Source organism: Pteropus medius, unplaced genomic scaffold, assembly GCF_902729225.1.
Source record: "Pteropus medius unplaced genomic scaffold, Ma_sr-lr_union100, whole genome shotgun sequence".
Classification (NCBI taxonomy): domain Eukaryota; kingdom Metazoa; phylum Chordata; class Mammalia; order Chiroptera; family Pteropodidae; genus Pteropus; species Pteropus medius.
The window spans coordinates 12,266,323-12,279,826 of record NW_024352787.1 but is presented as its reverse complement, the minus strand read 5'-3'; the positions used below and the strand labels follow the sequence as shown (position 1 = coordinate 12,279,826).

Genomic DNA, 13,504 nt, shown 5'->3' with positions numbered 1-13,504 from the left:
GCATCCAGGGGAAGCCAGGGAAAGTAGAGGGTGTGGTTGTGCAAGTTATACATGATTGAAAAAATACAAATATGGCTGCATTGTGCTGTCTTAGATGTGCTGTAGGCTTTGTAGATAACAAATGGCGATGTATTAGTCAGCGTTTTGGCCTTCGGGGTAGAGTATAGGTGAAGATTATAGGGAAACAATCTTTATATCCTCAGATCTTTGTGACTACCCTACATTTATGGTGTCCTTTACAGCCATCCCCTCATTTGTTTATTATGGCTGCCTTTTCCCAAATGCAGGAGGTGGGATGGTATCCTTTTTAATATAGATGGGAAAACTGAGTCTCCGTTCTCAAATCCTTGTGGTAATCCCAAATATATGGTTTTGAAACAAGCTTTTCTTTTTTCCTTTCCTAGAAGACCACAAACAGAATGGGCAGGATAAGGACTCTTCCATAACAAGACTGTGAAGCCACTTCCAAACCAATTCCTGGCCACCGGCTCCCACCCCAGGAGGCCACGGGGAACTGGGGAAGGAGAGAGGGAAGTGGGCAGTGGGGGAGTCCATTTCCTGGGCCCTGACTGTGGCTCTGGCCTTTCTTCCTCTTTTTTTAATGACCAATTTTTAGTTTTGGAGAAAAAGAAAAAGGCAAAAGAACGTGAATTTGAGATTTACAGAAAACAATACCAGTGTTTTGTTTCCGTTGTCTTTCGTTTGCCACATGTACGCATTCTTCCAAGAGTGGGGTCACTCCTCCAGCCTCTGATTCCACTACTGACACCATCATTTTGCTCCAGCCATGAGAGCAGACAGTGCAGGGTTTTAGTTCCTGGTGGGCATCATCGGAAACCCTTGAACTTTAGCACCTACAGTGCTCCTTTCCTTGTCCTCTCCTACCCATCCTTCCCATCCCCTCCTACCTACCACTCACTGGGTCCCCAAGCTCCCCTCTGGACAGTGTGCTGGGGGAGGGGCTTGCTGGGGAGCTGAGGGCAGAGGCAGGAGGCTGAGCCAAGGGCACTTGTCAGGTTTCTGTGATGCACCAGCACAGCGGGAACCAGATGCTATGGGTGAAATTGAGAAGATCCACCTTTTAATGGTGTACTTGCCACAATACCACGGTCCTGTTGTGCATCTCAGAAAAAATATACTGGGTCAGGTCTGGAATGGGCCTGGGAGATGGCAGGAAGCAGAGCACAGGTATAGGGGAAGATCCTTCAAAAGATGCAGGTGACTGTGGTCTCTGAGCTTGTTAGGAATCCATGCTGTAAATTACCTTCCTGGGCACTGTGTACAAGGGCCCAAAGCTAGGCAAGCCAGAAAGGGAAGCATTCCAGGGGAAAAGGCACGTGACCCTAGGAAGCTACTCAGAAAGAGGCATAATGTCCACAGTTGTGGAAGTTCTCAAACTGCCCTCAAGGGCTAGTAGGCAAGGGAACAGGTAGGACAGGAAGGAAGGATCTGGGGGGAAAGCTTCTACGGAGGGTTAAGTACCAAAGCCCTGATGAGGACAAATACTGGCATGGCCCCACTACCTCCACAGGGCCCTGTGAGTCAGCATGCCCTTAGATTAGCATGTGTGGGTTATCAGAGGCCCCAACTCAGACAGAACCACTCCAAGGCGTAGGAAGGCAGAGCCACCACCTAGTGAAGAAGAGCCATTGGGAAGAGAGAGGCTGGAGCCCTGCAGCTATGAAACCGTTCACACTGGAGTTTTGAAAGAACAGCAATGCCATAAGCTCTAATCAGGTATCATAGGAAAAGAACTCACAATATAGAGGACATGTTCTGTGCTGTTCATGAAACTTTGCAAATAATATAATGGCTTGGATAGTAGGAGGTTTTGCTTCATCCCTAAATCAGAAATGAATGCCAGTTTTGCAACTGGGCACAAACCCTCACCCCTACTCTGTTTCCTTTTCTTTCCCATGCCCCCTTCCCAAAGATCAGACTACTGTTAAGTTTTCACCACACAATTGCATTTTACAAAGACGGGAGGCAAACGGAGTGATTTGCATCAATGGAATTGCACTGACAGTGTTTCTTATAGGATTACTAAAGTTTTTTAATATAAAATAAAGATTTTTTTAAAAATCATGAGTTGATATTAGGTACTAGGACATTAGTTCAGATGATTTCATTTTTATTTCTACAGTGTTAAAAGTGCACTTATATGCTGGTTTATTTACGTCTTGGGAAAAAGAGACTGCAAATTGAAGGGAAGATTATGTTACTTTTTTTTTAAAAAAAAGGTTAAGGCAGATTTTAAGACTTATAAATGTTTAAGAAATTATAAACAAGGTTAGACCCTTTGAAAAAAGTTTAGAAGATATTCTTAAAGTAAATTTTTATAGTGTTAATTTTGTAATATTTATGTTTTACTATATTACAGAGCTAACTGACCAGAATAGTTTCAGAAACAATATGAAACTTAGGAAAGTTTAAGCAATGTTTATATTTTTAAAATGTTCTTTGAATTATGTTTTTATTGTACATTTCTTCAGACTGAAAAGTATGTACATATCTTTGTTATTTTTGCACAATTTTTGTCTTGTTCGGTTTTAGAAGTCTGTTTTTTTATAATTTATTTTGAGTTGTAAAACTTCCAGGAGTAAAAACAAAACAAAACAAAAAAAATCTCAGCAACAAAATAACCCTCTGATTTATAAACTCTTACATTCAAAGAGGGAAAACAAAGGTTGAGAGATTAAGTGGCTGCTTCTGAGAAATAATGTCTCGACAGGGACTAGAAAAGCAATTCGATAATAGGTTTAAATATTTTAGCTCTCTACACCTTGAATTGCAATCTGGAATAAAGAGGCTCCCCACCGAATGCTGCTGACTTGGTAAAAGACTGACCCTGACCAAGGTGAGGACATTTCCGGAAAACTGAGCAAAAAGGGAAAACCCACGGTATTTCTTCCTTCACAATCAACCGCAGGTTTACTTTATAATGTATTTAAAACTCAGCTTGAAAAATGCAAATAAAAGGTTTTCTTTGGGTTTGTTTTAATGGAGTTCAACTGGACCCACCTATAAAGCACTATTAGGGTAAAATTTGGGGGGAACTAAAGCCCACCCCACTCAGCCCTCTCTCCCAGCCCCTTGACTGCACACACCCCCATTTGCCTGAAGATCTCGTGACTTGTCGCCAGCCACGGAGGCTCGAAAGCTCTGGTTGTTAAGCATAACGCAATGCATAGACCTGTCAGCCATAAAAACAAAGCGACTTGGATAACTTGTATGCCTTCTTTTGTATCAATGTACCAATTGTAAATAATGCCGATCAACCTTTGTAGAGAATAGTTTATACAGCATATTCTATTATTGCTGATTCTCAGTGAACTCTTGTTTTAAAAAAAGGAAAAAAAGAAATTTTCTATTTACACCTTCTATTTTGTTATGCTGTCTGCCCATGGCACTTTAACAAAACTCTGTGGGTTTTACGTAGTTGGTCAGTCATGGGGTATATTAAATAACTGTTATTGCACAGACAAGAATTTGCACCTGCTCATTTGTCCTTTCCTACTACCGATTTTAGAACCTTTTCCAGAAGACTTTTGAAGAAAGCATGTCCAAACATTCTAAGCAAATGCCACACTTGTGGAGTGGGTTTCTTTTCTACGATCCATATTTTGTAACACTAAGTATTTTCCTTATTTGTCCCATACCTTTATGTATTAGTACTATCAGATAGAATTCATTCCATGCCTGTGATATTGTAAGCAGAATAAATGTCTAAAGTAGGTGTAAATAGTAAATTCTATGGCTTACAGTTTTAAAAAGGAAAGAACAAACATGTATCTATTGATACTGCCATGGTTCAACACCAGGCCTGGAGACATTCTCCCGTGAGTGATTGTACTTTTTTTTTGTAGCTTGTAACTTTGTAAATAAAATAATTTATATGTTTGTAAAACAAAGTCTTCGGGTTTCCATAAAATTTAGATCTTTTGTTATTTTTTTCCCCCTTTTGGGTGAAAATGGTCTAACCAGATGAGCCTTCCTGCTAGCACGCACATTTGAGGCACAGAGAAGAGAGTGAACTCATTCAACAGATATTTGTGGAGCATCCTGGCTGTGGCTGCCCCTGAGCTAGGCACTCTGTGCTTAGTGATGAGAAACAGACATACTCCCAGCTGCTTTCTGAAAGCAACCCACTTGAGGGAGACAGTAAATAAATGAACACACAATCAAGTGTGTAATTACAGATTGTGGTGAATGCGAAGCTGGAAAGAACTGAGTTGTATGAGAGAGGAAACAGGAGAAACTGACATAAAGTGAGTAAAGGGAGTGCTGTCAGGGGGTTTTCTCTGAGGAAGTGAGCTGAAGGCACAGGGTGGGGAGAGAATCCCAGGCAGAGATGATCTAAGGTGGTGGGAAAAGCTTGGTAAGTTCCTGGAGCCTAAGGAAGGTCAACTGTAAATGAAGCAGGGTGAGAGAGATGGGCAGGAAACAGGGACCAGATCACATGAGGCTCTTAGAGTTTAGATCTTGTGCATAATTCAGTGGAGATTCTTTGAAGGGCTTTAAGTCAGGACATGACATGATCTCTTAAAAGATCACTAGCTGCTGTTTGAAGAATCAGTTTGAAGCTATTGCAAGAGACCAGGCGAGACATAACGTTGGTGTGGTCCCAGGATGATGACACTAGATATAAAGAGAAGTGAATAGATTCAAGGTATATTTTACATATTAAGTTAACAAGACTTGCTTAGGAATTGAATGTAAGAGTAAGAGAAAGAATGATTTCTGGGTTTCTGGTAGAGCAATTGTGTTGGGTGAAGATGCCATTTCTTCAGATGTGGAAAACCAGAAGAAAAACAGGTTTTTTAGGGGTGGGTGGGAGGAATGTTTTGTGAAGATCAGAAGTTCTGTTTGTGCATGTATTTGTTCATGCATGAGACTACTATGAAACATCTATGTCAAGAAGGTATGGTATACCCATGATAGAAGCTATCAGCCTGTCTACATCGGAGGCATCAATTTGGGAATCGTTAGTATATGGATGATATTTAGAGTCACAGAGTCACAGGTATAGATGTGATCACTTGAGAGAATGTAGAGGCAAAAAAGCAGACATTTAGAGGTTAGGGGGTAGCAGAAAGATAGCAAAGCCTCCCAAGATGAAGCATTCACAAAGAGGAGAAAGAACTCAACAGGAAGTGGTTCCCTAGAAGCCAGGGCTGTAAGGTGTTTCAATGAAGGAACAGCCAACTGAGTCAAATACCGTGGCAAAATGGAAGATAAAGATGCTATGTGTCTGGGGTTTTGCAATATGGAGGTCATTGGTGACTTATTTTTCCTGAGGGCTGCCATAACAAATTATCACATCTTGGTTGCTTAAAACAAATTTATTCTCTTAGAGTTCCAGAGACTAGAAGTTCAAAATCAAGCAGGGCCTCATTCCCTCCAAAGGCTCCAAAGGAAAATCCTTCCTCGCCCTTCCAGTTTCTGGTGACTGCTCGCAGCCCCTAGCATTCCTTGGCTTACAGACCTATCTCTCTCATCTCTGCCTCCATCTTCACATGGCCTTCTCCCCTGTGTTTCTCCTGTGTCTCAAATCTCCTATGCCTTTCTCTTGTGAGGACATCTGTTGTTGACCTTAGGGCCCACCCTAAATCCTGGATGATCTCAAGATCCTTAATTTAAATACATTTTTTTTTTCAAATATGTTCACACAGGTCTAAGGATTAGGACTTGGACATATTTTTGAGGGGTTACCATTTAACCTACAGTGACCTTAGAAAATCATGTGTGATGGGATGGTAGGGGCCAAGACCAGACCGGAATGGTCTGAAGAAAATTCAGTTGTGTAGACAAATCTTAAGGATGTTAAAAGACACGAGGGAGTGTTTGAATGTTGGTTTTGTTATTGTTGTTGTGTATTTTGTCTTTCAAGGGAGAAGAGAGCAGATTACAATTCACATGCTGGTGAGATTGTAGGGGAGCTGGTGAGACCAGTGGGACAACAGAGGAATGAAAGGTTGAAGAAGCAGGAGAAAGAACAAGTTCCTCAAAGAGAGAAGTCCTTGAGAAGGCAAGGGAGAAGTAAACTCAAACACATGAGGGAGTACTGGCTTTTGTAGTGTTAAAAGATAAACTGAGGCATATTAAAAATTTTAAGAGTTTATCTGAGCAAAAATGGATTCCAATTAGGCAGCACTAAACCAGAAGTCATTAGGAGCACTCCACTGACAAGAGCTCAGTAAGAGACTTTTATAGAAAAAGGCAAAAGCAAAGTAAGAAATTCTTAATTGGCTGTAGCTTAAAGCCTGGTTGGCTGTTTGTGATGGTTGTCTCTAGGACTTGGATTTCATAATCTTGAGGCATTTATAGGCTTAGATTTTGGTTTGCTTGTATAGACCACCAGGGTATTAGAGCCACCTGAATCTGATGGCCTCCTTGTTTAATTAATTTAACAGTAGGAAGAGGGCTACTTCCTCCAGGAAAATGGGGGTGAAGTCAGCTTGTCAATTCGCTGTTGGGGAGATGAGGGAATTCCCACCTGACGGCTTCCATCAGTGACATGGAGCAAGTTGAGTGTGCATGAGACCATGGGGAGAAGTTTGAGAAGAGTAAAAAAAGAATCCGTTACTAATGAAACTGGATTGCCACATCATGTTGAGCACATTTTGAGATTCATGATCAAAGGAAGGTCTTGGTATAGAAGAGACAGTCTTGGGGTGTGGTGTGAACACACCATGAATAGATAAGTCCATTTGGAGCCAAGGATTTTGGGTGAACTAAGGCAAATTTCTTATCATTTTACCTCAGGCCCAAGTGAATATTTTTACTATTGTGCAGAAGAGAAAACCAGAGGAAGCAGATTTGTAGCTTGGCACAGAGTAAGCATATTACAAATAAATGTTTGTACAACTGGAGTATTCAAAGTCATAAAAAGTCAGTGTGGTGCTTCTAACAACACAGTTGTCATTTATCTGTTGGTTCTGAGCTTTGTCCATGACTGGCTTCACTGCACTATCCTGAGTGACTTCTAATTCCATTTTAAAAGAAACCTATACATTCTGTGTTTTCCAAACTTAAAATTCTGAGAAGGCATCTTCAAAATTAGTCATAGGCTAGGAGAATCAATATGAAAACAAAAAGTAATCTTAAAGACTCTCTTCTACATGTGAAGAAACTGAAACAGAGAGGTCAAATGAGGTACAAAGACCACACAGCTGGCTGATGGGCAAGCCTGTTCTTTCAGTCTAGTGCTCTTTCCGTTGTAACTCACTGCCTCCAGTAGGAATAAACTCCTACAGACTTTCTTCCTAAGCCACTGTAGATATCTCCACGAAGGTATTTGAAAAGTCTACGTTCCTCCTAGTTGGTTTACTCAGGTCTCTGGAATTTATTTTACTACACTTAACTATTTTTCTCCTTTTTTATTCTTCCTAATAGGCAAGAATGACTTGCTTAATGGATTATTCCTTGCTTTCCGATCTGGCTGGGCTCTTCCAGAGCAGCAGATTTTATGTATCCATGTTTCTGAGCAAAGTTCCCAGACATGTATTTCAATAAGTCTACTTCCTATTCATTACATCTTTATAAGCCATCCATCTAGAAAAATAAATGACCAAGGTGCAAAAAGCTGAATGCCTCAAAAACAAATTAGTCCCACACAAGTCTGAGTCACTGCAGAACCGCTGTGTGAAGCCTGCCGACAACTTAGACATATTGCATTTATGGCGACAACTCGAAACACAAATCTGACCAAAGGTCATTAGCACTGAAAAGGTTCTCTCAATTTAAGAAATTTTGGAAATTTCCTGGGTTTCTTCTTTTGCTTTCAAATGTTTCAGTAAATTTTTAATTAATGCAAATATTACTATCCCAAAAGCTTTTGCTTCCTCTGTAACCTAAGTCAAGTATTATGGAAGCTGCTATTAAAACAGGCACTTGTGCAGTCTGCATTAGGATTTTCATCTTTTCTCGATTCACTTCACTTCCCTATCTGATTTCCTAGCCAGTCTTATCGCTAATCCCCTCCGTCATCCACCCAAAATCTCTCCCATGTTTCTGAATAATCTAGACACAAGGTTGGGGACTGGCAGCGAGAAGGTAACAATTCTGGCACATTATTAGAATAGAGCAAAGGCAGAGCCCCATAGAAGTGAAGAAAATGGGGAGGAAAAACATGACTCAAGGGTGTTTTGGTTTTTTTTTTAAGAATCAGGTGCATGTTTTGTTTTTGTTTGCAATTTTTGCAATTCTTTTGGTTCTGTCCAATTCAATAAACTGAGAAAATTTTGATATGGATTAGACGCACAGCATTAAGTAGAGGACTGAACTTCTCTGCTAGAGGACATAACCAGAGTGGGTGTTTGGGGGGCCTGCGCTCACCTTCAAACACTTGGAGGATGTTCCCGCCAGGTCCGTGCTGAGCCCAGCATTGTTCAACATTTTAATTAATGAATTGGCATTCAAAGTAACCTTGGTGAATTAAAGCCATGAATATCAACAGATGGATTTATAAAATAGCTGTTACCTTTGGGGAACCCAGGGGAGATTACCGGTGCTGGAAATGTTCTATATCTTGACCTGGGAGCTTATTAAATGAATATAATCATTGATAAAATATTTATCGAGTGTATACTTAAAATTCATTCATTTCACTGTGCACTTTGAAATTTAAAAATTTACACACAGATGCAAAAGGTAAATGGCAGACTTGGAGTGGAATTGTCTTAGCAGAAAGAAGGAAGTTACAAAGTGATTTGAAGAGAATACTAATGAGAAGCCCATTTTCTCCCCAAGGCAAAGGAGTGGGTGCAGCCATGGGTTGAAAATAGGGAAAGGGATTGGAAAGTCTCACACGAAGTTGTTGGACCCGTCAGAGATCTCTTCACCTCCCACATGCAGCCAAGTGGCTATTCCCACCACCTCTCCGTCAGCAAGGAACTGAAGGGTTATTTTTTGGAAAAATTGAATGGGACACTTAGATTCTAGATTCAATGATACCAGACCAGGCAGTGAAATTCACCTTGGGGTGGGGGAGTGGCATGAGGCACAAGATTGTCTCTTTCATCATAAACTGTAGAATATTAATTTGTTGCAAGATCATGCTGTTTTGAAATTTTTTAAATTAGAGTATAATATCGGTATGCCTAAATAACAATGAAATACATGGGAGTCACTAGATGAGCTCACATTAGCGTTTACCAGAGCACAGTACAATGTTTGGCTTTGGGCATAGCAGCTTAAAGGCCTGGATACAGGACCACAGAAAAACTGAATGTGATCAAATGTAACTGATTACAGTGAACGGTTAGGGAATCTACTTTCTTGGAGGTAGTTAAAAATGGAATGCCAGGAATGGCTTCAAAAGCAATCCTCCTTCTCAGGGGGACTTATCCAGCAGAGAGTTCATGCTGGTAAAGCTTGGTGTGGATTACAAAATGGGTTACATTGACATTTGCGAGCTTTTTCATTCAAAACCAAGTATAGTTCATGTTTCCTTGGACTTCAAATTTATTTTTATGGATTCCTTTAAAGTTCCAAAGGGTTGTCTTGTTCAGTGCTATATGGTTCCTAAAATAGTGGTGGGCATACAGTTGGCATACAATAAATGTTTGCTAAATTAAAAAATGGAGTCACTGGTATGTGGATAAATGTGGAACATTCAGATTGCAGGTGAGAGAGGAAGCATTCTCTGATTTCTGTGATTTTAATGTGCCTATTATGTCTGACTTCAAGCTACCAGCATGACCTTGCTGAACCCACAGTGGGAAGAGAGGTGTATGATTGACACTGTGAGCCTAGTCAAGCCAGCTCCAGCACATCCTGATTCCAGCTAATATAACAGATGTGCTTATGACCCGCAATACTATGTTAATTCACACTAAACTATCTGAAATAATTTAATACACTAGAAAGGCCAACAAAAAGAATTTTACTATCACTTGGAAATGACCAACATTCAAACAATTTTTTTGCCAATTTTTATTTTTCTTTTAAACTCATTTCTGCTTGGAAAAAAGCATTGGGCAAAGTAGGTATCTTAATTTCAAAAATAATATACAAGCAATTATCTTTCTTGTATAAGAAATCCACACTCCATGGGCTATGCTGCGAATGTTTCATTTGGAGCCTAATACATCCTTCCATTTAAAAGTAATATCAAGGGTGACTAGGTTGCAGGACAATTCACAAAACCCACAGATCTCACAATGCCCTGGAAGTCTGATATCAATGGTAGTAGTATTCTAGAAACTGCGTTCTCAGTTTCAGCCAGGGAAAACCAGATTGTATGCACCTGGCCGCCATCCCAACCATGAGAGACCATACACTTGGACCTGCCATCTGCCAACCACCAGGAGAGTAAAGACCTCTGGCTGCACCCAGAGTAGCCTCCCAGCTCTAAGCTGTACCTGTACTGCTCTAATATCAAGAAAGTGGCTAAAAGGACAGGGATTCCCCTGGTGGTGGTAGCAGTGGTACTGGTGGTGATGGTGGTGATGGCAGTAGTTGTAGCAGTAACAGTAATAATAAACCAATAACATTATTGAATATGTGTTTCAGAGCTTTTCTAATTTAATCTTTGCAATAACTCTATAAAGTAGGTAAGATTATTACCCTCATTTTACAAATGAGAAAAGCAAAATTTAGACAATTCAAGTAATTCGATCAAGATTACATGTCTAGTAAGTGGGAAAGCCTTTGGGGAAGGGTCTTAACTCCCTGTATAAACTGTGTAACAGGAGATCGTCTGAGGTCATCCTGCATACGAAACATTTAGAAAGCTCAAATAATGTCATTCACAAATTTTGTTCTCGGCTTCAATTTGGTGGACCTGATCAAAGCTTAAACGGACCTAGTTAATGCGATGGGAGCCAAATTTTAAGCTCAGCTTATAATATTCTGAAATATAGAAGTAGCCTCAAAAATGAAACAGAACAGAAAAAAAAAGTCTCTATCCCTTTTTCCACAAAGATAGCGCAGAAAGCAAAGCAGGAAGCGCTGGCCGCTCCCAAAGCCAAAGCCAAGGCTTTGAAGGCAAAGAAAGTGGTACTGAAAGGCATCCACAGTCACAGAAAAAAAGATACACATGTCTTCCACCTTCTGACAGCCCAAGACACTGCGGCTCCAAAGGCACCCAAACATCCTCAGAAGAATGCCCCCTCAGAGACACAAGCTTGACCACTATGCCATCATCAAGTTCCCCCTACTACCAACAGAGTCAGCCACAAAGAAGACAGAAGACAACAATACACTTGTGTTCGTTGTGGTTGTTAAGGCCAATGAGCACCAGGTCAAACAGGCTGTGAAGAAGCTCTAGGACACTGACATGGCCAAAGTCAATGCCCTGATCAGGCCTGATGAAGATGGCCTGTGTTCGACTGGCTCCCAACTATGATGTTTTGGATGTTGCCAACCAAACTGGCATCATCTAAACTGAGTCCAGCTAAGTTAGTAGTATTGTACCAGTTGATTTCCTAGTCTGACAATGACTGTGGTACATGGTTATATAAAATATTATTGTTGGAAGGAGGCTTAGGAAGGGTACCCTTTGTACTATTTTGCAACTACTTTTGAGTCTTAAGCTATTTCAAAATTCAAAAAAAAAATTAATGAAGTACCATACATGGGGTACTATAGCACCAGATCCATTATCCCCATCTTCTGCCATCCTTTGTGGCCACTCTCTTGATATTTCCTACTTCTGTGTTTTGTAAAATAGATTTAAATTAGTGTTTAAAAATATTTTTAGCATTTTTGCCTCTTTTAGGTCAATGAAGAATGAAGAATAGCTGGACACTGCTTCTCAGCAGGTCTGGCACTATCTAGATAACTGAATGTTAACATTTCAGAAAGACTGAGATGTAAGTTTTGAGACTTGAGCTCCACAGAACCCTGTGTACTTGTTAAATCACAGATGCAAAGCTAAAACAGACTCCTGTGTTAGCCCCACCTAACACCAAGACAAATATGGTGTCACTACTAGACTGTGTTCTGTTTTTAAAAAGAATTCTTAAAATGCAGTTCATCAGTACAACAACTTGGTGAAAATAAAATTATCAAGTTCCAAACTTATATCTCCCTTATGATTTGCACAAGAACATTAAATGTACAGCGGGTCCTCAAATAACGCTGTTTCATTCAATATTGTTTTGTTATATCATTGATGAGATGCCATAGGACTTAACTCTTGGTTATAACAATTAGCCTATGGTAAAACTGCTTTCATTACATATCGTTTTGCTTAAAGTCTCAGAACCTATTGATGACATTAAGTGAGAACTTAACGTCTACTAAATATAACTTTAGTTCCTCCTACATTGCCACACAGAACCAAGAGTCCTTTAAAGCTGCACCATAAAAACTAAAATGTTAACCCCCCAAAAAATCTTTCAATAGAAAACCAAGTAGGACAGCCTGTGGACATAGGTTATAGAACTATATTTAGTCACGATTCCTCGCTTCTCATTTTAACAAAACTATTAAGATAATAATAGTGAACACTATGTTGCACTTAATACATTCCTGGCACCATTTCTTTAAGTGCTTTACATATATTAACTCATTCAGTCCTCAAGACATCCACTGTGAGGTAGATATATTATCCTCATTATAACCATGGAAAAACCAAGGCAGAGAATTTAGGTGTTTTGCCCAAGATCACATAATTATTAATGGTCGGTGGTAAAACTAGCTTTTAAAGTGAGACAGTCTGGCTCTCGATGCTGCTACAGTACACTTCAGCACCATATATTTTCTCAGAAAAAAAAGAAAGCTTTATATTTTTTCCCCTCCTTTTTAACAGCAACCAAAACTCCTACCTGAGGCATCTTTACTTGCTTCTGGCTGAAACAGAAACTGGAAAGAGGGAATCAGCTCACAGTCTATTGTGACCACTCATGTCCCCACACTTTCCCTTTTATACATACCCCCTCAAAACACACACAATGACCCTGCACTATAACTTCAAGGTGGACAGGTAAGTCTTTCCGACACCAAAGCCTGAGCTCTTTATGCTAGTGGTCCACAAACAGAATGCCCAGTTGTTAGGCTGACCTGGGACTTTCCCAGTTTTATTTTTCAAAGTGTCACAGCACTGGACACGCCCTCTCCTTCCCCATGATCCTGGGCAAACCTGAAGAGTTGGTCGCTCTGTGTTCTAGAACACCTGGGAAGCTGTTAAAAAGTTGTGATGCCTGAGACAGTCACCCTACCACCGCATCCCTGACACTAGAACAATTCTATCAGACTCTCTGGGTGGTGAAGAGGCAAAATTCGAATTTTTAAAAGGCTCCCCAGGAGATTCTAGTGTGTGTCCTGGTTGAGATGCTCCCAAGTACAAGCTGGGGGCTCCTAGACTCTAGGGACTTCTGACCGACATGCACCAGGCCCTCAGCTCACAGCTGGCCCTAATGCAAGGCCTCCGTCCCGGCGGCCCACTGAGATGGCCTGCGAAAGCTCTTAATAGCCACCGAATTGGAAATGTAAAATGCTGCAGCCACTTTGGAAAACAGTTCAGCAGTTTCTTAAAAAGTTAAACATACAGAGGTGC

At 40.5% G+C, this 13,504-nt stretch overlaps 1 protein-coding gene across 6 annotated transcripts in view; it reads left to right on the top strand.

Annotated features, from left to right (window-relative positions):
* ATXN7L1 (ataxin 7 like 1) overlaps nucleotides 1–3,696 on the top strand; it is a 209,833-nt gene extending 206,137 nt beyond the window's left edge. For 3 of the 6 annotated variants that reach the window (XM_039849377.1, XM_039849368.1, XM_039849384.1), the window contains one exon: nucleotides 405–3,696. In XM_039849377.1, coding sequence (XP_039705311.1) covers nucleotides 405–446 — 42 coding nt within the window. In that variant the 3' untranslated portion in view covers nucleotides 447–3,696. The remainder of the gene's footprint in view (nucleotides 1–404) is intronic. The other 3 variants (XM_039849378.1, XM_039849369.1, XM_039849371.1) reach the window with 2 other exon arrangements.
* The last annotated feature ends 9,808 nt before the right edge of the window (nucleotides 3,697–13,504 follow it).